Source organism: Camelus dromedarius, chromosome 14 (genome assembly GCF_036321535.1).
Source record: "Camelus dromedarius isolate mCamDro1 chromosome 14, mCamDro1.pat, whole genome shotgun sequence".
Classification (NCBI taxonomy): domain Eukaryota; kingdom Metazoa; phylum Chordata; class Mammalia; order Artiodactyla; family Camelidae; genus Camelus; species Camelus dromedarius.
This window is the reverse complement of record NC_087449.1, coordinates 25,512,627-25,538,390: the sequence shown is the minus strand read 5'-3', so window position 1 is coordinate 25,538,390 and position 25,764 is coordinate 25,512,627. Positions and strand designations below refer to the sequence as shown.

The 25,764-nt window shown below is 37.0% G+C and overlaps 2 protein-coding genes across 10 annotated transcripts in view; one reads left to right on the top strand and one right to left on the bottom strand.

The window, feature by feature from the left end:
• Positions 1-12,359, bottom strand: part of TM2D1 (TM2 domain containing 1) — a 73,000-nt gene extending 60,641 nt beyond the window's left edge. For 5 of the 6 annotated variants that reach the window (XR_004140821.2, XR_010383806.1, XR_010383807.1 and 2 more), the window contains exons 1-3: positions 12,165-12,358; positions 10,226-10,299; positions 799-907 (exon numbers count right to left, since the gene is read on the bottom strand). Coding sequence is in view for 2 of the 6 variants with exons in the window: in XM_010988564.2 (XP_010986866.2) it covers positions 799-907; positions 10,226-10,299; positions 12,165-12,322 (341 nt within the window). In the remaining 4 variants the exon portion in view is untranslated. Of the gene's footprint in view, positions 1-798; positions 908-10,225; positions 10,300-12,164 lie in introns of all 6 variants that reach the window. The other variant, XM_064493519.1, reaches the window with a different exon arrangement.
• A 6,470-nt stretch (positions 12,360-18,829) lies between these two features.
• PATJ (PATJ crumbs cell polarity complex component) overlaps positions 18,830-25,764 on the top strand; it is a 291,022-nt gene continuing 284,087 nt past the window's right edge. For 2 of the 4 annotated variants that reach the window (XM_064493517.1, XM_031465257.2), the window contains exon 1: positions 18,830-18,879. The gene's annotated coding sequence lies outside the window, so the exon portion shown is untranslated. The remainder of the gene's footprint in view (positions 18,880-25,764) is intronic. The other 2 variants (XM_064493518.1, XM_031465262.2) reach the window with 1 other exon arrangement.

The following is a 25,764-nucleotide window of genomic DNA, read 5'->3' as shown; positions in this document are numbered from 1 at the left end:
CCTTATTAACTCTGTGAAGTAGGGTCAAAAGAAAAAAAAGACTCTAATAGTAATTTCTAGGAATTCTAATAAAATTGGCAGAACAGTCAAATAGTGATGGTTTCTTGATACAACTGTAAAATTGGTGCCATCAAATAAAATGCAACAACGTACAGTTAAAAGGCAAAAATATAATGCCAGCAATTAATAAAGTGGGTAAAACTAAATCATGTTTTCAGTACAAAGCATAAATATAAAAATAAACTGTTAGCTTTACTGTAGAAAATAAACAGCAATCTTAAAAGTCCTCTAAACAAAGAACATTCTCAAGAAAATAAAACCATTTGTCTTAATATACTAACCTAACTTTTGAATTGTTTAACATTACCATTCATCAACCATATCTATTATTACAAAGAATGAAACCAAGTTTCAAAATGCAAATATTACTAAGTGGTGTACTTTTAATACTACGGGTACATAATACCTTATTTGCAGTCCAGATATCCCCCGATTTTTGAAAACAGAATTTTTCCATAACTCATTTGGTAGCATAAACTGGCTGAACTGACATGGCATGAGGCCATTCAGTCTTAATTTATCACACACTGTGAACTGCTGAGCTTTACTTGGTTGGTAAACTGCATTTATAAAACAATATACATACTTAAAATAGAGGCTTTTGACATAAGCAAAAAGATAAAAATTATACTAGTGCAGGATCATCCTTGTAAATTAACTCTTTACCTCTTCACTCCATGTAATCGAAATACAACATAGGCAAGTAATCTGAAAATTTAGCTTCAGTAACATACTTACACATTTCGGCAAGATATGGGTTTGAGAAAACCAACTTCATTTCCGGTAAAATGTGTTTCATTGCCACCAAAATCCTTACAAGTTATGTTGGGTGCTGGAAAACATGGAACTAAAGGCAGGAAAAAAAAGCAAGAATCTATTATTTTTTTTCCTGTGGTAAGGTATATAATTTGGTTTTGGTTTTGGTTTTTTTTAACACTAGCAAAGCACACAAGAAAATATAATTTTAATTCAAACCACCTCCCAACATCACATCTGAGATTTTAATTTAGTTAGGAAAAGCTACATTTTATATATATAAAATGTATATGTATATGTATATGTATATATTCATGTACAAGATAAAGATAATATGATATTGTGGTCTCAACACAAAAGAATTACCACATTGGGTTGGATTCAAGACCCATCGAGTTTAGTCTCCTGCCTTTGGCAAAGGTGACAAAGAAAGAACTGCATAATGTTACTATCCTTTATTTCATCTCTAGGATAAAGAATACTTCTCGAATTTTTGTTGGTAACTCATTGAATAATTCATTAAATTTAACATAATCTGATTTTGTATTTTTAGTTTATAAAATTCTTATAGATGTTGGCTACAGTAAACTAAGATTCTTCTTTATCTATTCTAAATAGATTTTTACTTATTCTAAATATATTTGTTTCTCTATTCCCTCTAGGATTTGGTATAGTATATTATTTGTATCTGTAAAGAGCAAAAACTTCAGAATAAGAATGACCTATCTGTGCATTGCCTTTTTCAGAACCTTGGATTCCTTGTAGGTAAAAATAGCACTAAGATCACCCACATCATAAGACTATTGTGGGGATTAAATGTGATATAAATTACCTAGCACAAGGCACAGCATTTAGTAGGCATTCAATAAATGTTAGTGCCTTTTCCTCCTTCACCATTTCTAACTAAAAGGTACAAATATTTTTAGGCTAGTTTTAGTAAATGCTTATCTCTATGTTTAGCATCAGTAAGTACAGATTTTTTTTTGAGAAAATGAAAATAGAACTTGGTATAACAGTCTTAAAAAAAAAAAAACCCAAACATAGAGACCTCCAGGTTTTATTATGAGAGAAAAATGATATTTATTTTCTACTTTATACTTATCTTCAGATTTCCAATAAATCATTGTCCTTTCTTAGGCTGGAGTAGTACACTGAGAGAATGATGCCAGAAAAAAATTCTATAATGACATTATACCCTTTTGCTGGGTTACTGACAGTTCAAATTCTATCACCCCATAAACTTTATTTAATGTATTAACATTTCCAAAACAAGACGATGCTTATGCTAAAACGCACAGATTCAATATAACTGAGAGATATTTAAACAAGAAAAAAAGTAATAAAATGAAGAGAAGAGAGAAAGGGAAGTAATAATTATACTAGGAAACAACTAAGGGAAGATAGTGCAATACCAGAAATTTAGCTCAGAGCTTCCTGGTAGTTAAGCAAAAAGCTTTACAGAGCTACTGTGATATAACTTAAAGAAAGTATACCAGTTCACCTCTAAATCACTGTGGGAACTTGGTTTGGTTCATGACACAAGGGTAACAGAATGTAAGAGAAGGTCCTCAATAAGAACTTCTACAAAATAATAAAGGTTTTCCACATAGCCATTTCTTACCCTGACTTCAGATATAAGCAAAGACTTATAATGTTAAGATCTACAGAGGTGGGGCAAAAATTAACAGATGATTTATATATAGCTGTTTGGTCACCTGCCTTAATATAGGGATAACACTTACTGGCTATATGAATGAATTATTGTCATGTCCCCTGGTTACATCTCTTGATCTGTCATCTCAGGCTATGCTTTTGACTGTAGTTATATAGTATACAACTCAAAATTGGGATGAGCATATGTCTGAAATGCTAATATACATTCTATGTTACCAACTGAAATGAGATCGATATGCCCTATTTCAATGATGGGGGCCAATTTTGCTTTCCAGTGAATATTTGGCAATGTCTGGTGACATGTTTGCTTGCCACCACTGGGAAGCTGTTCCTGGCGTCTAGTGGGTAGAGGCCAGAGATGCTTCTAAATATCCTGCAATGCACAAGACAGCCTCCTCACAATAAAGAATCACCTAAATCACCTAATGTCTAAAATATTAATAGTACAAGGGTGAAGAACATTGCTCAAGAGTCAGTGGCCTTCCAAAAAGTTTGCTCACACACTCCTTAACAATTTTTTAAAACCATATAATCCCTCACACATTTTTTAAGTTGACATTCAAAATTTTTCACTATAGATTTAAATGATTGGGAAAAATTATTTCCAGTATGTTGTAAATGCTGCCATTAACATTTAAATATTATAGCATTCTTTAAAATGGATCTAAATAACGCAGCAATTTGATAGCCATCATGATCCAACAGAGGATATGAAAGAGCTCTTCCTTAAAATTCAGAAATTTTACATCAATTGTAGGAAAAAGTACACATATAAAAGACATACTGTGGGCTGAACTGTTACCTTCCAAAAAGATATGTTGGAAACTCTTAACTCTTAGTGACCTTACTTGGAAGTAGGGTCTTTTCAGGGTGGGCCCTAGTCCAGTAAGACTGGTATCCTTAAAAAGGGAAATTGAATGAACACACACACGTGCACGCGAAGATGATGTGAAGACATACAGGCAGAATGCAGTGTGAAGTAAGAAGCAGAGACTACACAGTTGGTGCTGCAAGCCAAGGAATGCTAAAGATTGCTGCTAGCCCAGCAGCTCAAAAAAGGAACAAATGATTCTACCCAGAGTTTGAGAGGGAACATGGCCCTGCCAACACCTCGATTTTACACTTCTAGCCTCCAGAATTGTGAGATGGTAAATGTCTGCTGTTTGAGGCCATCCAGTTTGAAACACTGTTATAAGAGCCCTAGGAAACAAATTCACCATCGATACCTATTTACCTCTTGAAAAGCTCTGTCTAACCCCAGAGTACATGTACTTCAGCTTGAAGACCAAGTTTGGCATCAGGTAGGTAAGTCAGCCAAAATATGTCTGGTTTAATGAGCAGTCACACCCCATCCCCAGCCCCTGACAACCACAAATCCACTTTTTGTGTCTGTGGATTTGCCTGTTCTGGATATTTCCTATAAATGGAATCACACACTGTGTGTCCTTCTGCGTCTGTCACTTTCACTGAACATAATATCTATTCACCCACAAGAAAGGATAAAACACTGATTCTGCTGCATTGTGCATGAGCCTTCCAAACCTTCCTGGATTTTAAATGTATCACCTTGCTTTCAGTGTGAAACAGACAAGCACTCCTTTGCTCTATTTCTACGTGTTTATTTTTTAAAACTTTATTCAGTATCTTGTAATAACCTATAGTGAAAAATAATCTGAAAAGGAATATATACATGTATATGTATGACAAACATTCTGCTGTACACCAGAAATTGACACAGCATTGTAAACTATGTATCAATTAAAATAAATAAATAAAATTAATCATTAAAAAAAAAGATGTCTGGTTTAAAAAGTTAGTTTTTTTGCCTTGATGAGGACAATTTCACCTCTACAAAGAAGTGATCTGAAGGATTATCTATAGATAAACACAAGTTTTTCTTCAAACAGCACCTTTAAAGTTTTTTCAAATCCTCAAAATAATTAAGCTCTGTATTAGAAAACTGTGCAATAAAACAGACTATAACTAAACTTTGGACAATTTTTCTCTAAATATATTATTACCTTGCACTTGCTCAGTTTGAAGCGATCACCTTTGTGTCCTACAACCTTGTTAGATCTTCTTGCATACTATCTAAAATCAGATCTTAAAGAGATAGTTGCAACATAAAACAATGTAATTATGATTCCTGATGTGTTTATTGTCCAATACACCTTACATAATAGAAAAGCACTGTTTTTTGAGATTACAGGTTCCTGTACAAAATTTTAAAAGATTAAACATTTATAGGTGAGTTGTAAAGATGCCTTATAAAAATATTAAAAACTAAGAAATCATGTCTTTCTATTTTTGTTAGATACTGTCAATTGTTCAAATGCCCATATTTTGACCATTTTAGTTTTCCATGCTATTTTATCATTTCTACTATAAGAAATGATTTATATTCAACATGGGCTGCTTTGTATTCAATGAGACAGATAAAAGAAAAATTCCCAGTGCTCCAGGCTTAGAACCTCACTAAAGATACAAATAGTGGAAGTACCAGAGTGCAAGGAAAACCACATTACTACAACAATTCTAGAGAAGTTTGACAGAAGTATGAGCTAATTATTTCAAGGAATGAAAATTATGTAGTGAGGAAGGGTGAGCTGCTGCTCTAAGTATAAAGAGAGATAACATGAGAAAATAATAAATTAGAGAAACATTGAGGCTGATTAGATTTGTTTGAACTGACAGAGAACTCCAAAGAGCAGGACTTTAGAACCGGACAAATCTGGGTTTAAGTCCAAACTCAGTCACCTAACTAGTATGTTTTTTGGGGCAAGTTACAAAACCTCACTGAATCTTGTTTTGTAATCTGTGAAATGGGATTACACCCTTGTAATGCTACTATACACATATTAAAAGCATATGATATGTAACATATGGTGCTTGGTTAGAAGTGTTCAGCAAGTGTTAGGTTCCTTATTCTCGGAAATTAGTGAACTTTAACATTGAGAAGCCCGAGACAATGAACCTGGCATGAAAAATGAATACAACACTGTGAGTGGCTGTAAAATTAATGGAAGATTTTGTGAAATGAAATTAATTCAACAGAAGCCTACAACCCTGGTTTATTCATTTTTATAACGATTTCATTTGACTCATTTTTTAAAAAAAACCTGTTTAGTAGGTAGAACTAGTGATATGTTCCTTTTTCTTCTTCCCTTTACAAACAGAAAAACTAAACTGAGGTTCCAAGAAATTAAATGAGTTGGCCAAAATCTCATAAACAGGTAATATTCTATAAGTCCTAGACTAACACTCATTATTCTTAATCAATACTCTTTCCATAATGCCATGATAATGCCATCCTTACACTGATTTCAGGAACAAGAAAAAATAAGTCAACAGGACAAGATTAATGCAGCTAGTTATTAATAAATGTTAACTAGTACACAAAATTAAGCAACAATGCTACAAGTCTGAGAACTATTCAATTTGCAATTTTCTTGCAAGAAGTTTCGCTCTGACTAATGTCTAAAATTTGGATGCCATCAGTTTAAGCCATATACACAGTATTCCCCAATTATTAAAAAAAAAGAAACAGCTTTGTTTTATAAATGCATAAAAGCTAAACTAGAAACAACGTAATCAATGAAGTTTCATAACAGTAAAAAGGACTGACCTAAGGAGGAAGTGGTTTGGGATCCTACTCCAGTTAACATCATGCCTCTGGACTCTAGTCTTGATCTGTCAAATAAAAGGGTCAGACTCGGTATGATCTCTGTAACAGGTTACATTGCATAATGTCTAGATAATTAAATGTGTCAACCTAGAACTAGGGTAAAAGCAAGAGATAAAGCTGGTAAGAGCCAACCCTATCTTCATATTCCGCATATTAAGATAGCTCTCCTCTGGAAATGCTGGAGTTGGAAAGTCATCATTTTGCAACTATCACAGTAAAGAATGATTCGGGCAGAATCACCATGGACGCTAAGTCTAGGGGAAGTTTTTGATGAGGAATAGGATATTTGCATGAGTCTCCCCAAAGACTGTTTATTAGTTGCAAAGGGAAAAAGTATTAACTATACAGTGTGAAAATCTGAGTGATCAACATTTACCACCATCATCGAGAGGCAGATGGACATCACATACCTCAGATACTGAGGACACCCTATCACTTATATACTTTTCCACCCTGGGATGTATAAACTAAATCTAATCATAAGGAAATATTAAGACAATCCCAAATGAGGAACATCCTATTAAAATTGAGGAGATTGTAGTCTTCAAACATGTCAGTGTCATTAAAGACGAAGCTGTGGAAATACTCAAGTTTAAGAAAGACTAAAGGCAAAACCTGATCTTGGGATCCTATACTGGGGGGAAATGCTATTAAGGCTTTATCCGAGTCATGTGTCAAAATCACAACATGGATGGTAGAGTATGTGCATTAATATTGAATTTACTGAAGTTTACAACTGAACTGATTACAGGAAAACATTGCTATTCTTAGGAAAAACACAAACGTATTTAAGGGACAAAATGTGTATACACAAATTGAGAGAGACAGAGAGCATGCATGAATGCACAATGATAAGCAAGAAGGGTAATGTGTTGACCATGGGTGAATCTGGGGAGAAGGCATATGGGTGTTCTTTGTACTATTCTTACAACTTTTCTCTAAGATTGAAATTATCTCCAAATAAAAAGTTTAAAAATAGCATACTCTTTGCATAACTAATTTGTGCTATAAGTTAGAATAATGGTATCATTAAGGCAGGGTAGGACTACAAAGAGACCATGATGGGGGCTTCTGGCACATTTAAAATGTTGTTTCTTGATCTGGAAGCATTCACAGGGGTGTTCAGTTTGTGAAAATTTATTTGAGTTATACCTACTTTCCTGTAAATATATTTCAATAACTTAATAATAATAAGATAACAAAAAACCTCTGCCAAAGGACCAGAGCAAAATTTCTGGAAATGGAGTTTAAATACTTTTGTATTTCACTGATGGGAAAATTGGAAACACTTGCTTATATATGTCTATATAATCTATACCAAACACTCCCTGAGAGCAGAAAATGTCTTCCTTCACACAGCATCCATATCACTTAGTAGAAGCCTGTCGTACAATATCTTCTCAATAAATAATTTCTCAATCATAAATATTTTATAAATTTTTATTAATTATTTTGATCCATTTATTTTAATCTATTTAATTATTAAATTTATTACAAATAATTTCTCAGTAAATAAAGATGTCTGTTAACCGCTATTGGGCTAACTGGCAACCATTTCAAGATAACAGTAGTTTACTGTTGTAGTTGAATCTCCTCTGCCCTTGGTCCCAATTCTTACTCTCCACCCCCAAATTCCCCTCTTTGTAAAACACTCCTCCTACTTATGTCTACCCAAAATGTATAGTTTAAGAAAATTAAACTTAGTTTGAGGATTCTACAATAGTCCTCCATATACTCAGTGGAAAAACAGAGGAAAAAAAATTTTGGCTAGAGGAATGAGAGAGATCATTTAGCTCACACTTTCCACAACTCTAGTATTTTTCTCCTGTTTATCAGTTCTATGCTACAACCAAAAAGCATGTTTCAAGACTCATTTTGATGTCGTCTCTAATCAGGACCTGGAAGTGATTCACCACTGCCACTCCACTAGCCCTTGTGTGTTTAAAAACGGACAATTTAAAAAAATTCCTGGGGGTGGGGTGGGGATAGCTCAGTGGTAGAGCCTTGTTTAGCATGTGTGAGGTCGTGGGTTCAATTCCCAGTGCTTCCATTAAATAAATAAATAAACCTAATTTACCCTGCTCCCACCCCCAAAAACCCCAAATTAAGAAAAAAAAAACAAACCCTCCTGTGGACAGACATAGCCTCATGAGAACTGGGCTAGGCCGTGCTGATAGAATCTATCCCAGATCATGGCTGGATACTTCTGGGTCATGCACAAATTATACATCTATATGCAGAAGCCCTGGGACCCATACTTGTCTCAAACTTTATTTTCTTTTTACAACCATAATAATGTCATTTATTTATTAATCTACAAAATTGTGTATGTGTTCTAAGATTGTTAGGCACTTACAGTTCATTCTCTCCAAATGAATAATCATATCACTCCCTTATACAGAAAGCCTCCATTTTATTTTCCTGTAGCTCTCCACTTACATCATCTATGATTACTTACCTGACAGGCCGAGATGGTACCATAACACTTCCAAATCCTTTATACTTCCTAGCAGTCTGATCATCTGATTTTGCATTTGTTTGTAAACTTATTTATCAATAATTACTTAAGTGAATTCACATTTACTTTTTACAAAAGAGACACCCAACTGAAGGGCAGAGCTCTTTTTGGTCAGAAACTATTCTTTTTAGTTGTATAACTTCCTTCAAAATCCTCATACCTACAAAGAACTCTGCAGACTAGAAAAGGCTTTGAGATAGCCGGCTGCCTGCTTCCTAGTTTAAAGTGACCTAAGTCACAATAGTATTCACAGGTTTGCAACATATTTCATATAAATGGTTGACTATTTGAAAGTTGATTCTTCTTTATGTATGTTAACACTATTCCCCTGTATTCTGAAAGCACAATATAAAAGACTGAACTGTAGAACAGGCAAATAACAGAGTATACTTAAAAAATATTAAAGAAGGAAGGGATTCCTCACAAATTTCCTTTAAGTCTAACATATCTAAATTAATATATACGTATTAAGCAATATTTACTACACAAATCATACATATATAACCTATTACTGTTTACATGGTAAAACTGCACTACTCCAGAACAGTAGCAAAACATGTTACAAAAGTTTAACACAACTTACTTTCAAATCTCTCTGCTGACAAGAATTGGGCCAACAGTATGTCAAAATACAAAGAGACAAAAGACATGGGAGATCTTTATAAAATATATACAAATTCATAATCAGAAGTCAATTATTTGACTGTAAGATATTTTTGAAAAAGTGAAATTTTTCTGCTGTAACAACAAAAAAGTCCATCCCTTTAATCTCATTTCCATAGTGAATCTGTTTAATAGCTTTTATTTATAAAGAAAAGATCAATTATTGGCTCATTTCCTGTCTAAACATAAAATAATCAGTATATATTCAATAGGTGTTCTTTTCTCAAAATTATGTATTAGCCATTATTATGTACCATGCCAGGTAAGAATGCCAAATCCAAACAGCTCCAACATACAACCATCTGCCTCCTTTCCATCTGCCTTTAGAACAAAAAGCTAAACAACTTAATCATTAGGTTGAGGGTATTATCCATTATCAAAACACCTAAGAAAATACTAATACATACTTAAAATCCTTACCATATTGTTTTCATACTTAGGATGTACCTAAGTATATTTTACAGGTATATGATATGGGTGATAGAGCTTTTATAAACCTTACCAGACTAAAAGTCTCACTTCAAGTTCTTTTTGAGATATTAAAAATCTAAAGGAACATCTTTGCATAACACAGCTTGATAAATAAAGGGAATCAAGAAAGCTACGTAAACTGACTAAAGGTTTTTTTTAAAAAAAGAACGAAAATTTAAAAAAACTTCCTGGTTTATATAATTATAACAGAGTAAGATTCTTTTTAAAATTAAACAACCCCCAGCCAGTTCTCTAGTATTAAGTTGTTCTGGAAACTGAATACTAATGTTATCACTCAAGAAAAAACACATTTATTGATTACTTTTAGTGATCACACACTGATCTATGAAATAAAGTTTTAAAAATGATTTTTGAAGACATGTTTCTGGAATTCTTACCATGAGCTGTGTAGTTTGTACAGTTAACTGGTTCTTGTGTAGCATCATTTATTTTTGGATCTTTACAAATATATGTAGAAAAGTTAAGGAAATATGAACTACATTCCATTATAAAACATTAGCATCTTGTCTTTAACATCTTATCTTACATACTATATTTATATTCACATGTAAAGAGAGGATGTTAGTTTGTCCAAGTCAACAAGCACAAACACAAATATACTTTTAGTGTCAATAAATAATACCTCAACATTAATTTATTACATGAAAAGCTTTAGCAGAGATGGTATCTTTAAAGGAGATCAGTAAGGGTTTAAGCACAAAGCACAAAATAAAACTGAAAATAAAAATCTTTACCAAATTATTTGAAGAGGACTTCAGGTTAAAGAAAACAGTTTCCAGCAAAATGACAAATTATTCACAGGACCCAAGTATCCCCACATACATAATTTCACATAACACAAATAACCCTGTGATGGAGATACTATTATCCTCACATTACAGAAGGAAACTAATGCTCAAAGTTTGAATGACTTATCCAAAGTCATGTAAGTGATAGGTAATAAAATCAGGTTTCCTGATTCCAAGCCAAGGGTACTTTTCAGCAGACTGCAGGGAAAATGGTTGTTTTCGGTGGGTATACATGGTTTCCCCAACAGGATTTTAAAGCTTTTGGAAACAGATATAATAACTATCCTCTAATACCTACTCAAAACACTTGGTGGGGGGGGTGCTTTTCTGTTTCCTATTTCACTGACACTAAAATGAAATAAGTATTCACAAGATGTTTCTGGAGATAGAGAGCCTGACACCTGTTTAAGGTTTTCATCTTTATGCCACGAACAACATTTTCCAGTTAATATCATTTTGTATGCTCAGCCACTTCTCTCTAGGATTCAAAAAGCACGACTCTTCATACTACCCAATTATTTTCTTAGCGAGAATCACCCTGGCATTTCTGCCAAGAAAATGACTCAACTTTCTAGGTCAGTGTTAATCAGCAAATTAGAGCTATTCTATAAAAATCTAATAATGGCTGCCTCCCGTCAACTCACATAAAAATACAACAGGATTGAATTTTCTTACTATTAAGATTTTCTCTCATAGAATCTTTCTTATATCTCTGGCTTCTATTATATAATTTTCTGTACTACAATTTGCATAAAACTATCTAGTTTTGTACAAAAGTACCTATTTTAATTTGAATGTAACTCCCATTTCATACTGTTCATCCCTTTATCAGAGCTGTTACAATGAACAAATCTACTTAACCCCTCCAAGCTCAGTTTTCTCATCAGTAACTACATAGCTAACACAGAGACCCTACTACGTGCCAGGCTTTGTTCTAAGTGACTTACCTGTACTAATTTATCACAACAGACCTTTACGTTGGTACCACTGTTATACATATTTTTACTTATGAGAAAATAGAGTTTTAAGTGGTTTGTCCACAGTTACAAAGTGGAGCAGAAACTTGCCCCCTGACAGTCTGGGCTCTGACAGAGGTTGAGATGATATAACGTAATAAACGTAAAGTTAATAATAAATAGGCAGTATACATTGGCTTTATTAACTACCGTACTTGTCTCCCCCTAAGTCGACAAACTTCCAGGGTACGGTCTGTCAATTCTTTAACTTAATTCTAGACCTGGCATACTTCAGCGCCCTTGTTTAACAAATAAGCCCACTGGTTTAAAAAAAAGAAAGTGGCTCAGAAGAGGAAGAGCCAACGATTAGTAAAATTCCAAGAATATCACACAGGATGGCCTCGGCCCGTCCCACCTTCACATCTCTCTTCACCCTCCCAGGGTCCCTTTGTACATTAGAGGACTCAGACCACCGTTCCCTTCAGTACAACCCTAGCCCGTGTAGAGGGCCGCGACCCAGTCTCGACCAGCAATCTACCCTGCCCCTCTCTGGGTCTCCTCATAGAGGATATTGTCCTACTTTGAGGTCCTCGCACTTAAGTGTCTCCTCCCCGCCGCCGGCGGCAGCTCCGCAAGGTCCCGTGGTGACTAACACGAACCACAGGACACCTAGGAGACGGGCGGCCACAGTGTCGGAAGCAGCCGGCCCGGAGGCCCAGGGGGCCGCCATGCTGGGGATCAGCACTTACCCCACGCCTTCCGGTTCCGCCTTCGTCAGGGCGCAGGCGGGAGGCGGGCGGAGGGAGGGAGGCGCTTAAAGGGACCGTGCAGGGCCGGTTGTAGGTCCTCCCGCTAGGCGCGCGGAATCACCTGGGAGAGCTTTGATTGGTCTTTGAGAGTCAGAAGGCGGCTCAGCTGCCTTCCATCCACTGCTCACTCCCGAGCTAACCTTACTGTGGCTTTTCCATCTGCTAAAGTGCCAGCGGCGCCCGGCGAGTTGATAAACACTTTACGAGTATCTCTGTTAGTCTGGAAGGATTTGGGTTTACAGATAACGAACAGGCTCAAAGACGCTAAAAAGCATGTTGACTTCAGTTACTGAGTTGAAATAGAATTGATGTTTGCCCGATTTTAGAATGTGTGTTCTTAGAGAAGAATTTTTGGAAGGCCGCTACCAATAGATCTTAAGGACTCTGTGTTACAAAGATAAGCATTACACTTTTATTTTTAACAGTGAAAATTTGGGTGAAGGAAAGGGACTAAAACAAGAGGAGACTAAGGAGTTTACGACTAAACTAAGTGAAAAAGTTGGAGGGTTTTAACCTCCATCTCTTCTTTCTGAATTTCTATGTGTTCTAAAAGTTCTGTAGTGAGGGTATCTTTTATACTGAACAAAATGTGTACTTTTTAAGGTGAAAATTTAATCGTTTTTCTCTAAAAATATTTGAATTTGAATGGTGCCTCTTCATTCACAGTAGGACTAATTTTGAACAACTGTTTTGTGCAGTTGCCCTTAAACTTTAGGGAGCATCAGAATCACCTGGAGTATTTGTTAAAACGCGGAAGTTTGGGCCCTGCCTCAGTTTCTGATTCAGAAGATATAGGGTGGGGTAGGATAATTTGCATTTCTAATGAGTTGCCAGCTGATACTGATCTTGCTGTTCCAGAGACCACACTTTGACAACCCTGAGATACTGTATTATGAGATGTATCATTTTGGAATGGGAAGACATAAAACTATTTTCAGTAATATTTTAGTATTGTTATTACATTTACATTTTTTTCTTAAATTTTGCAGCATTACTATGCTATTATTAAATTAAAACATTTATGCTTAAAGTTTTAAGTGATAGGAAATTTGAAATTTACTAGCTCAATTTTTAAGCTTCCTTTTTTATTTTTTATTTTATTTTGAAGGAAGGTAATTGGGTTTTTATTTATTTATCTATTTTTAATGGAGATACTGGGGGTTGAACCTAGGACCTTGTGTATGCTAGGCACAGATTCTACCCCTGAGCTGACCCTCCCCCCTAAACTTCCTGTTTTTAATTGGACTTAAACCTTCTCTCCTTACCCCCACCTTTCCTCCCTCTGTTCCTTCCTTCCTTCCTTTTTCTTTTCTCTTTCTTTCTCTCCTTCCTCTCCATGAAAATATTCATCAAGCATGTACTGTGACCCAGCATTAGTGGAGACCCTAAGAAGGAGACTAAGGAGACTCAAAGAATAGGGAGACGAAAACCCAGTAGTTGAGCACTTTGTGTTTGCTAGGGGAAAAGACATAAAATACTGTTTAATAATTGTTACAATAGACACATGTACTAGTTACTGTAGCAGGATAAAGGTTTTGATTGAGATAGTTCCCCAAACAGTACTTGGAACACAGTATTTTGTTATTAACATCAAAATAATTCAAAATCTAGGCCAAACTGGAAGAACAGATTGGATCTTCATAGACTAAATGACCACCTAAAAAATGTACAGACAAATTAATCATTAAGTTTAAAAAAAAATACTGATAATGTGTATAACATAGGGCTCAACACCATCCCTTAGCCTTTTCCTGAGATGAAATTTAGGGAAGAGGTTGGGGCCAAGGATTAGGTATAATTCAGGGATAAATATCAAAATATCTGTTACACATATTATCTGGTGATAAAAGATAGTGACTTTGCATTTTGGCTATTTTTACACTTTCCAAGTGTTCTGGTTTGACTTTCAAAATATAATCAAGGAAAATCAGAAGGGGAAAGGAAGCAACTTTCTAGTTTGAGTTTATTGAAATTGTGACAAAATTAGACATTTTCCTGCTGACTGCAAGAATTTTGCTTACCTTTGTATTTGTGTCATTTTTCATATAGATTTTGAATAAATAATTTGAAAATGCTTATACTTTGCTGATTAATCCCATTACAAAATCTGTTTTATGGTTATGATTATCTTTGTTCTTTCCTATACTGTATAACCTGAAAAGAACAAGTCTCCCCATGAAAGTAAAGAAATACAAAATTTTTGGCTCTTGAAGTGTGGTTCATTTTTCTCTTCTTACTGCTTCTTAATTTATTTTTCATGGCTCAGTAAAATATATTACTTTATTTCTTTGCAAGCATAGTCTTTGATCACAGGATTACTACCTTGTCTAATTATAGTAAGAAAATGGTTAAATCTCAATCTTGGGCATGTTTTCAATGCAAGATTTGTAACATAAAAATTTACACCAAAATTGACACATTACAACTGACTATACTTCAGTAAAATAAATAAATAAAATTGGGCGGGGAATTCCTTCAAAAAAAAATCTATAGAATTCTATGGAAATTCTATAGAAAGTAAAGGACATGACTTGCACAGCCCAATATGGAAATTACTATGTGGAACATTAGGAAAGAGAATTATCAGTGAAGTCTGAAGCAAAGCTTCCTCTGGGATTCAAGGGCTCTGCACACTGAATTATTTCCATTCCAAAGAATCTAACATACACCTAGTTATGTTAACAGTTTTGCCCATGGCAACCTGATTCCTGTTTCTATGATTAGGATAGAATCATTAAAATATAAAAGATTGTTACTCTCCCCAAATTTCTTTATTTGAGATGGGCAATTTTTTTCTCATGGCAAATTCATAATGTCAAGTCCTGGTACATCTTTATTATAATCTTCCTTCACTTTGGGAATTTTTCTACATCAATGCTGTTATCTCTTAAGCATTTCTGTGTCCTCTCTTCGGTGCACCAGTCTAACTGCCTGCCATCCAATTAAATTGACTGACTCATCACTTAATAAGGCCTACTCTATGCAAAGTATATTTCATCCTGAATGTCAAATGTCGGATCTAAAACTGACTGTAGTACTAGAGTCCTGCTTCTCAAAAAACTAAAATAGAGTAAGTTGGCTTTTCTAGGTTTCACCACCATCCCTTTTATCAGGTTCAGAACTTAGATCATCTTTGCCCTTCAGTATTCTCCTTGTTCTTCTTTAATCCCTTTATCAAATCAGCAAGCAGCTGATATTTTTAAGTGCTCATTTTTAAAATCCTATATTTTTACCCTATTTCAGATATTCATCATTTCCTGTGAACTTTGTTATAGTGATTTTTCCTTCCTTTCTTTGATTCTAGGTGTTCTCCCCAACTTTGTTAATCCATTTTTTCACACTGCTTTCAGATTAATCTTTCATTTAAGAAAACACAAAACCTATATCATATTTGAAATCTTATTCAAAATCCTATTTAAGCTCCTTGGATTTTACCCAGAGGAGTTGAAAATGTTTGTCCAGACAAAAACCTGTACACATGTTGATAGCAGCTTCATTCATAATTGCCCAAACTTGGAAGCATAAGATGTCCTTCAGTAGGGGAACAGATACATAAACTGTTGTGCACCCAGACAATGGAATATTATTCAGTGCTAGAAGACATGAGCTATTAAGCCATGAGAAGACATGGAGGAAACTTAAATGCACATTCCTAAAGGGCAATCTGAAAAGGCTATGTACTGCATGATTCCAACTATCTGACATTCTGGAAAAGGCAAAATTATGGAGATAATTAAAAGATCAGTGGTTGCCAGAAGTTCGGGGGGAGGGCAGCAGCAGGGGGATGAATAAGCAGAGCAAAGGGGATTTTTAGGGCTGCTAAAAGTACCCCATATGATACTCAAATGGTGAATAAATGTCATTATACATTTGTTCAAATCCATAGAATGTCCAACACCAAGAGTGAACCATAAACTTTGGGTGATTATGTGTCAATATAGGTTCATCAGTTGTAACAGACGTACCACTCTGGTGGGGGGATGTTGATAAAGGGGGAGGCTGTGCATGTGTGGGGGTAGGGGGCATATGGGAAATCTGGGCCTTATGCTCAATTTAGACCGTAAAAGTTCTCTAAAGAAATAAAGCATTTTAAAAAATAAACACCAATCATTACATTAAAAAAAAATGAAAATTGTACTCAAAAATTTTCACTGTTTCTTTAATTTTCTTAGGGATAAAGGATAAAGCCTTATATCCTAAAGTTTTCTGTAATAGTTTCAGGTCCTCCACCACCTGCTCTGGCCTCACTTTATTTACTGCTACTCTTGGCTGTCTCCTTGCTGTCACAAGTATCTGTCATGTTCATGCCCAAACATTTATTACTTTCATTTATTACTTTCAATGTGCCACGTCTCTGCAGGGCATGTAATTCCTTCATTTAACCTTCAAAACTACCCTATGAAGTAAGCCCTGGTACTGAAATTTCACTAATGGGAATTAGAAGGGTTAAGTAAATTGTCAAAGTCACATATTTTAGGAAATAGTGGAGTCGGGACTCAAGTTCAGATTTTCTGACTTCAGAGATGTGTTCTTAAAAATTGTGTTCATCTTCATCATTCTATGAATAAGACACTCGAGGGTTCTCAGAGGTTAAAAATCAGAAAATTCTATGCCAGATAATGTGTACCAGAGTAAGCTCCTTAAAAAATATATTGAATAAGTTAATTTTTTTTTTAATTACAGGCACGAGTCAGAAGAAAGCTCACATTAAAATAACAACAGTAAAATATGGAGAAAATGAGATTAAATGTGGTGGAAATGGATGTTCTCTGGGAATGGTCACGGAGGCCCTGGGGGAAGGGTACAGCTCATAGAACATTCCAAGCATGGAAAAGAGATGAGTAACCAAGAGAAGACATGGTGTCATTATTCCAAGGGCATAGAGTAGACCAGACTGGCCAGAATAAGATCTTGGAGAAGGTTGAAGAATCAGCAAGAAAGGGAGACCTTAGAGGGCCTTGGATACTAAGAAATGGAGTTTGAACTTTGTTTCCCAGTTAATTAAAAGTCACATTATTTTTTTTTTTAAAAGTAGGAATATGTTCATAACTATCATCAAATGTTAGATTAAGAGACCTAATGTTTGCAAGGTGATGCTTCGAGATAATTTGTCTCCACCTGTATGCTGCCTGCCTGATTTAGGAAGCATTTCCTTCTCCAGTTTACTTTAAGCAAATCCTAAACACCTGTTAAGACCTGTTTCAGTCCTAACAGATACTTTCAATAAGCATAATAGGTCTCTTTATTTTCGGAAAGTTCTGGCTTCTTTCTATTTGGTGATTTAAGTTATTGTATAAAGTTTATTTCCCTCAAAAATTTGTTCATTCCTAAGAGGCAGAGACCATGCTGAAATTGTGTATCTTTTTTTTACCAGACCTAATAAGTGACATTTTCTTTAAAAAAAAATTAAATAAGATTACAAGGTGACAAGTGCATGATTTTATAAGAGATGTCCTTAAGTTGCAGTTGTTTTGTAACACCTTTCTTGAGGACAGGTATGCCATATTAACATTTTGCAGTCAGTCACAGTGCTTAACGAACTATTGGATTTATTTAGTGAATACACACCTAAAGATTGATTCTATTCGTTGTTAATGTGTGGACTGTATTAGACAAAACGCCTATCATCAAAATTATAAAGTTACATTAGAAAGAGTAGAGTAAAGCCACTGTAGGTTTTACACAGAACTTTCTCAAAATCAGCTCATGATATCAAGAGTGAAAATGCTAAAACGTAAAGGTAAATCGACACTGAACTTGAGAGTCAGAGGATCCCGTCTGGGTCCAAACTTTGGGCGAATTACTTAACCTGTAGGTGCGCAGGATCTTCAGCAGGTTTTTCGCAGAACAAACGAGTTAATGTATAAGCTAGCACCTCTCATACTGCAAGCAAATACTGCTAGATTCGTTTCTTTTCTTTTCCCATATAAATGAGGGGAAAAAAATCAGTTATACTTAGAATGTTGTTGGGTCAGCGGGTATAGAAAACGCGAGAGGGTAACAGAACGGGAAAAGAAAGGGACACCGAGGCACCAAGCAGATTTGCCCATATCCTTTTATCAGTGTCTTTAATTTCCTTGATCGTGGGTCTCGCTCTCAGCCCAGCCCTCCTACAACACCTGTCCAGCCGGATCTGTTCACTACTTGGGTTTTCGTTTGCCCACTCAGTCCCCAAATCCCACCTTTTCCAGGCTCTTTAACCCTTCATCGCCCAGTTCAACCTGAAGAAAGTAGAGAAGCCAATCGACCCCGCATTCCCCTCCAGACTCAGCCTCCCGCGGCCTGGGGCTCCCCCCGCTCGCCCCTCCCGCGCCACCTCGGCGCCCCGCCCCGGCGGGGAGGGTGGGAGCGAGGGGAGGGCCTCCAGGTGAGGCGCGGACGCCCTAGGCCTCTCACTTCCGCCCAGGTGAGGGAGGGCGGACGCCGAGCCCGCCCGCCCGCCCGCTCCGGGTTCCCACCGGCGCCTCCGCCGGACCAGGTAAAGCCGGGGGCCGGCCGTGAGGGCGCGCGCTGCGCCGCGGGGACCGTGCGCCTCGAGCCGGCCAGCGCAGCTCTCCCTGCGTCCGGAGCCTCCTCCCCTGCCCCGGCGCGCTCTCCGCCCGCCCTCCGGGAGGACTGGGTACGGGAGACCGAGGGTGTCGCCGGGTGCTGGGCCGGGCCCACGGAAGGTGCGGGGCGCCGACCTCCTGCGTCCGGCCCGGTGGCCACACTCCCGTCCCCACCCCTCGGTGCAGGCTCGCCGGAGGCCGCGGGCAGCGAAGCCGCCCCGCCTCGGCAGGCCCTACCGGCCCTCAAATCTCGGCCCGAGTCTGTACCGGGAGTGGCCGGGATCAAATTTTGCACCCACATCGGTGCCTTCGCTTCGCTTCGCCCCCAGAGCTGGGCGAAGGCTTTTCCCAACCGGTGAGGGTGAAAGGAGTGAACAGGTGGTGGCCTGCTCGGGGTCCCGGAGCGGCGGCCCAGATCTCAGCTGAGAGGCGATTTGGCCCCGTCCCCATTTGGGCGCCTGGTCGTCACGTAGCTGAGTTCCCAGGCCGGTCGTCAGGCCTGGGCTCTGCTAGCCTCACTCTGTAGATGGGGAGGGCCAGGCGGAAAGTGCTCTGGCTCCAGCGTTTCGGGAAATTTCTGGATTTCTGTTTTAAGTCAAGCTCAGGAAAGTATTTTCAAATCTCCCCCACCCTCTCCAGAGCGCCTCAGCCCTCCTGGGACACCTAGCAGGCCAAATTAATCTCCCCCTGGAGTGTACTCTTGGCCCTTTGTCTTATCTCCAGATGACTCTTATCACTTTGGATTCAAGTTAGTTGTTTACTGGTTTGTCTGCGCGGTTAAGAGTGGACTTTAAGGGCCATGTTGCTATAGGCTGCTTCTCAGCCGTACTTAGAGTCTAGCCATTGGTAGGTGCGCAATAAACAGGTGTTTCTTAAATGAAGGAAGAAGCTTCCAGAGGCCTGGAATAAAAAGAAATCTGTTACACCGAGGGTGGTGATACCACGTCTAGGCCGTCCAAGCTCCTACTAGCTGCCAGTTCATTTGCACACAACTGTTTAAAAGAAAAGCTAGAGCAGAGTGGGAGTGAAAACTCAAATCGGTTCTTTTTGCAGCATCAGAAAAATTAGGTCGTGACTTTTAGCTAAAGTGAGCTTGACGTTTCTAGGCCCCTAACGACCTCTATAAGGATTATTAAAAATTTAAAATAATTAGAAAATTAATAAAGGAGCTGGATGGTGCTTTACAGATAGGATTTATGAAGAGATTTGCCCTTGCTAATTGAGATGCTATTAATGGTCGTGTGAGAAGAGCTTGACTTTGGAGTAATAGTTGTGTTTAAAGTTGAAAATAAATTGTATTAAGCTCTCATTTCTGTTTAAAGATGCCTTAGTAACTTCAAGTCATGTATTGATTTTTTTTTTATAACTATAAAGCTAAGATACTGTAGAAAAAATTGGAGAGAATTTTCAGAAAAGGAACTAAAAGCACACATCCACTTGCCATTGGAAATAAACACCAGTAAAACTATGATATATTGTCTTTTAGTTAGTATTCTTAAAAAGAAAAATCTGTATTTTTCCCATGATGAGTTCACTTTTAGAACCTGTGATTCTGAGACAGTGGTTCAGCACTCAGTAATCCTTGTATTTACATTTTTATTTAAAAGCACTTAATAATTATCCTTAAGCTAAACAACCAAGCAGTCTGAATTACCTTGCTTTGTTAAACTTTAACAAAAATACATTAGGTTGGGGAAGCTAAAGTGGGGTTTAATTTGTTTACTTAAGTTTTTGTTCACCTTGGTAGTAAACGTTGAGAAGCAGAACTCTTCCACCTTAATATTTGAGATTGCCTAACCATTCATGTGTACTCAGATGTTTTTGCATAGATTTGAATGCCTTTTTTAAAGTGCTTATTCTAGGTTCTGGTGCCAGTGGAGAGAAATTTAGAGCCTGTCAGTAGCCTTCCTCGTTGTCGGAATGGATCTGTGCTGAAGATGGAGAGACTGCTTATTTTTTTGCATTTGCACGGCTGTAGCCTGTGGGGTTTGGAGACCTGGCGTTGGGTTTACCCACAGTGTAACTCATGGCATGTCACTGGACTCTGGTCCTCTTTTCCCATTTGTAAATGTTCTACCTCACTGAGTTTGGGGAGGTTGAAATGAAATAAAGTTCAAGAATGCATCCTGTAAACTGCAAGCTGTTCTTCCACTTTTTGCTCCTCCAATGAGATGTTTAATTCTGATAAAATTAAGGAGTTTCTCTGCATTCATTGGGAAGAGCTCCAGTTTGGGAGTATGCTCATTCTGGTCCTTACTTTGATAAAAGGCATCGAAACTGTATTAGCTGATAAGCAGAGTCTTTGGTGAAAAACACTGTACAGGGATCTTAAAAAGCCTAGGTGAAAACTGCACTGTCAACATGGTTAGCCACTTCACCTGTGACTAGGCACTTGAAATAGGGGTAGTTGGGGTTGAGATGTACTGTAAGTGTAAATACACATCAAATTTTGAAGATTTGGTGTAAAAACCTAAATACTGCATTTTTATACTTACATATTGAAATGATAATTTTTATATATTGGGTGAAGTAAAATATGTAGTGGAAATTAACTTCACTTGTTTCTTTTTACTTTTCATGTGGCTACTAAAAAAATTATATATGTAGCTCACATTTCTGTTGAATAGCACTAGGATAGGATGTAGTATGAGTATGTTTATCCTAAAGAGGGTTTGGTTTACTGAAGCTCTTACATTCCTATTTACAAACTGATTTTTTTTTAAACTCTCAACTTTATAGGCCTCCCCACTCCCCCTTCCCTTGTATTCATTGCATTGGTGAAGTTTTTTGTTTTTCAGTCTTTTGAGAAATAACCACTTATTAATTACAAAGGGAAAATTTCAGCTAAAATAATTATTCACCTTTTTGAAGCCCACAAATATCTTAAATAATGTTGATTGAAAAGAGATGTTAGGGGGAGGGTATAGCTCAGTGGCAGACCACGTGCTTAGTATGCACAAGGTCCTGGGTTCAATCCCCAGTACCGCTATTAAAATAAATAAATAAATAAATAAGCCTAATTACCTCCCTTCATGATAAAAACAAAATTAAAAAAAAAAGAAAGAGATGTTAATACTAATAGCTACCATTTATTGAATGTTCACTGTGTTCCAGGCTGAATGCTTTATAATGTCTTATTTAATCCTTTCAATTGTAAATATTTAGAATTTTTTATTATAACTCTATTTTATAAATGAGGAGACTGAAGCATAGGGAGATTTAAATAGTTGGCCATAAGAACACAGAGCTGGTCCCAAGAGTATAACCCAGGTCTCTATGATTTCAAAGCTCATAAGCTGTAGATTCTCCCATATTTCAACAATTGGTTATTGAATAAATTGGAAAGAAGTTGGTTAGTGAAATAGACATTTTTTCTAATCCTGTTTTTGTTAGGAAATGCTCATCAACAGGAGACTGGGTGAATAAATCATGTGTTCCTCTATTTAGGAGTTGCAGTGGGTGAAAAGGAGCTGTATCTGTCAGCATAACTAAATCTTAAAAGTGTGAAGTTGAGCAAAAGCAGATTGTTGAAGGATAAACAAACAGTATAATTACCATTTATATAGTTTAAAAACCTGCCAAACAGTAATATTGCACACAAAGATAGTGTGTGTTTTAAGGATTTCAGATTTGAATTTTGTCTGTATTAATTGCATGCATTTGTGAAGCTGCCTTGGGGTTAAACAAAATTAGTAAAACCTCTGTGAAATGAGCATTGTCTAACGTTAGTCTTAAAAGAGCCCTTTGCTTTGGTACTCTGCACACCTTACCTGATTGGTAGATAGCTTACAGGCCCAGGCCTGCAGACTTTTAGGGGCAAACCTGTTTTCACTTAGCTTTAGCCCCTAATTGATGGGCATGGCTTTCATAATAGGGAATGGATAAGGCTTCTGCCTTGAGAAAGGCAGTCCGTTTCTGTGTTATTTTCTGGAGCTTCTAAGAAACCTCCAGGACAGAGAGATGAGTTAAGTAGATGTTGACCATTAGGTTTACAAACGTTGCCTCTCTACTGAAAATTTGAAATATCAAACTCATTTTTAAAGTAGTTATCTGCTGAAAAAGTCTCAACAGTTGACTTTCTTCCTCTCAAGGTGAAATTAATTCCACTCAGTGGCAGCTGTATCACCTTCCTCTGTTACCTTTTCCAAAGTGCTTTGCCTCTTGGTTTTGGTTTTTTTTTTTTTTTTTTTTGAAATTTTTTGAATTGTTTTCTGCATTTACGAACTCCAGATAATACATTGTTAAGAAGATAAATGAGATATTATACAGGATGACCCTGCATGGTACAGAGTCGCCACCAAAAAACTAGTTACTTGATTTAGTGACAGATAAAATGGATTTTGGGAAAAGGCCAAGAGAAGAAAGGAGGGTGAACATTGGCGGGAAGGGTATCTAAAGCATAGTTAGGCATATTTCACAATTTCTTAGGACTGTTTTGACACATGCCAAAGTGGCATGACTATATTTCTGGAGTGACATTAAGGGCATACAGTCTACAGTGTGGGGAGAATTGAACAGAATATTTGAGGTGGAAACTAATCATTAGTGAAAAATATAAATGCCTGGTTCTTTTCAGTGAGGGGCTGGTCCTCATCTATAAAATAGAGTTAATAAAAAATACTAAATATTTACAGTTGAAAGGATTAAATAAGATATTATAAAGCATTCAGCCTGGCACATGATCAGAGATCCAGAAGTGTGAAAATTGCCCAGATCTGGTTTTTTGCCTATCATCGGAGAAAACGCCCACCAACGGGAATACATAAGCAGATCATAAAACAGGTAACTTTGTTCTTATACAGTGGCTGAGCTACAGACAGAAATCGATACGAATTAACTTTGAATAGTTCAATGAGAAAAATTAGTATTTTAAATTTTAATGTTATCATTTATTTATTTATTTTTTGGTTTACTGTGGGGGAGGGGAGGTAATTAGTTTAATTCAATGGAGGTCCTGGGGATTGAACCAGGACCTCGTGCATGCTAAACATGTACTCTACTACTAAGCTATACCCTTCCCCCCCAAAATTAGTATTTTAGCTAACTGAACTATTCTGAGGTTAACATGGTCTCTTTCAGCTTCAATTTCAACATGTAAATGTCCAGCATTAAATGGACTTAAACATTGCCTTTGGCTTAGGCTCATGGCCCCCAAATATCAGGATGATTCTGGAATTTATATATCTGTTTACAAAATTCCAGGAGTATAATGTTGTGGCAGCAGCCAAAAATACAGTGTTATTTATTTATTTAAACATCTAAGGGGTTTAGAAAAGGCTTTGTCATTTGGCAGGGACACAAGGCCAAGACACCTGTCTTGAATCTGCACCGGGGTGGCAGCAGATGTGTATGTTTGTAGTTCAAGTGAAGAGCCACTAACACTCTTTGACTAGGAGAGTTTGTTTTGAATTTAATCAGTACCTCATAAATGCTGAGCTTTGATAATTAGACACAACTTGAGCTTTGCACTCCAAAGGAAACAATAAAAGTTAAAGCTGACCATAGACTTCCATTTTTGAATAACTTCTGAAATCATGACTTCATCTACAGGTAATAATTTTTATTTTTAATGGACATATTGTTGATTTACAATGTTGTGTTAGCTTCTAGTGTAAATGACTTTTAGGTTGTTCGGACTCCCTGGTTCCCTTGAGCTCTGGTTATTTGCTGTTGAGGAGTTAATGTGCAGTCTGATTGTGATCTGTCCACTTCATACCTGCAGTTAGAGGCAGACGACCTGTCCTTTCCCAGACAGAATCCCAGTAATCTTCTCTCAGTTTTTCAAGAGAGAAGTATAAGACGTCTTGTTAAATCACATTTTCAAAACAGAAATAGAAGGTTTTTTTAGTTTGAGAAAGAAGTATAAGGTGTCCCAGGCAGTTATTTTCTTGTGTGCTCTTGGGGGTCTGAAAAGTGTTTCTCAGGGTCCTTAATTTGCCTCTATTCTTCAACTGAGGAGGTTAATACATCTTTTCAATAAGTTTCCTTCCCCTCTAAATTTAAATCAAATTAGATTTCTAACTCTGCATCAGCTTTTCTCAAGCATTCCAGTAATCGGCGATGGTTAAGGGAATGGGTATTTTTGGAAAAAAAACACAACATTATAATTTCCTTCAGTCAAATTCTACAGTGAACCAAACATGAAACACTCATGGCACAAACTCTTGGATCAGTGACGGAGTGGAAACTGTACACAGTAGACCACTCGTTCTCTGGAGGCTGTACGGTTATGAGGACAGTGGCACACTGTGGTGTTTAATGTCTAGGCTCTGATCGATTGTAGGTAGCCTGTCTACAACAAGCTAGACTCAGTTTTAACCGTGTTTAAACAAAGCTGAAATTCCTTGCTGTCAGCCCTGTTAGTTTCTTAGCCTGGCCAAATAGGTCAAAGTTGTTTGGCTGAAGATTTCCCATGACCATAAAATGAATGAGACATAGGTTCTTTTCGGCATACATGCTGCCTCGCCCAGATGTTCAGCTGTTGAGTTATTGTATTTCTTCCTTCTGTCCTCTTATGTTCTTCAGGCTTTAGTGTCCTTCCCTAGATGTTACCCAACACCATGAAGTTGTAGTAATTTTCCAGGCCTGCTTTGTGGACATAGTTTAGCCTTTGTAGAATGTGAGTCATAGGGTTGGATGGCCAACCAGTTTCTAACCTTAGCCCTTGCTGAGGGATACTCTTCTACCACCATTGTTTCCAAAATGTGCAGGGTGATCCATTGCAAGGGTAGGAAGAGGACAGTAAAGTCTTGCTTTTTAGTTTTTACTTTACTCTCATGATGTTTCTATTTCATATATGTTTTTAAATACATGTG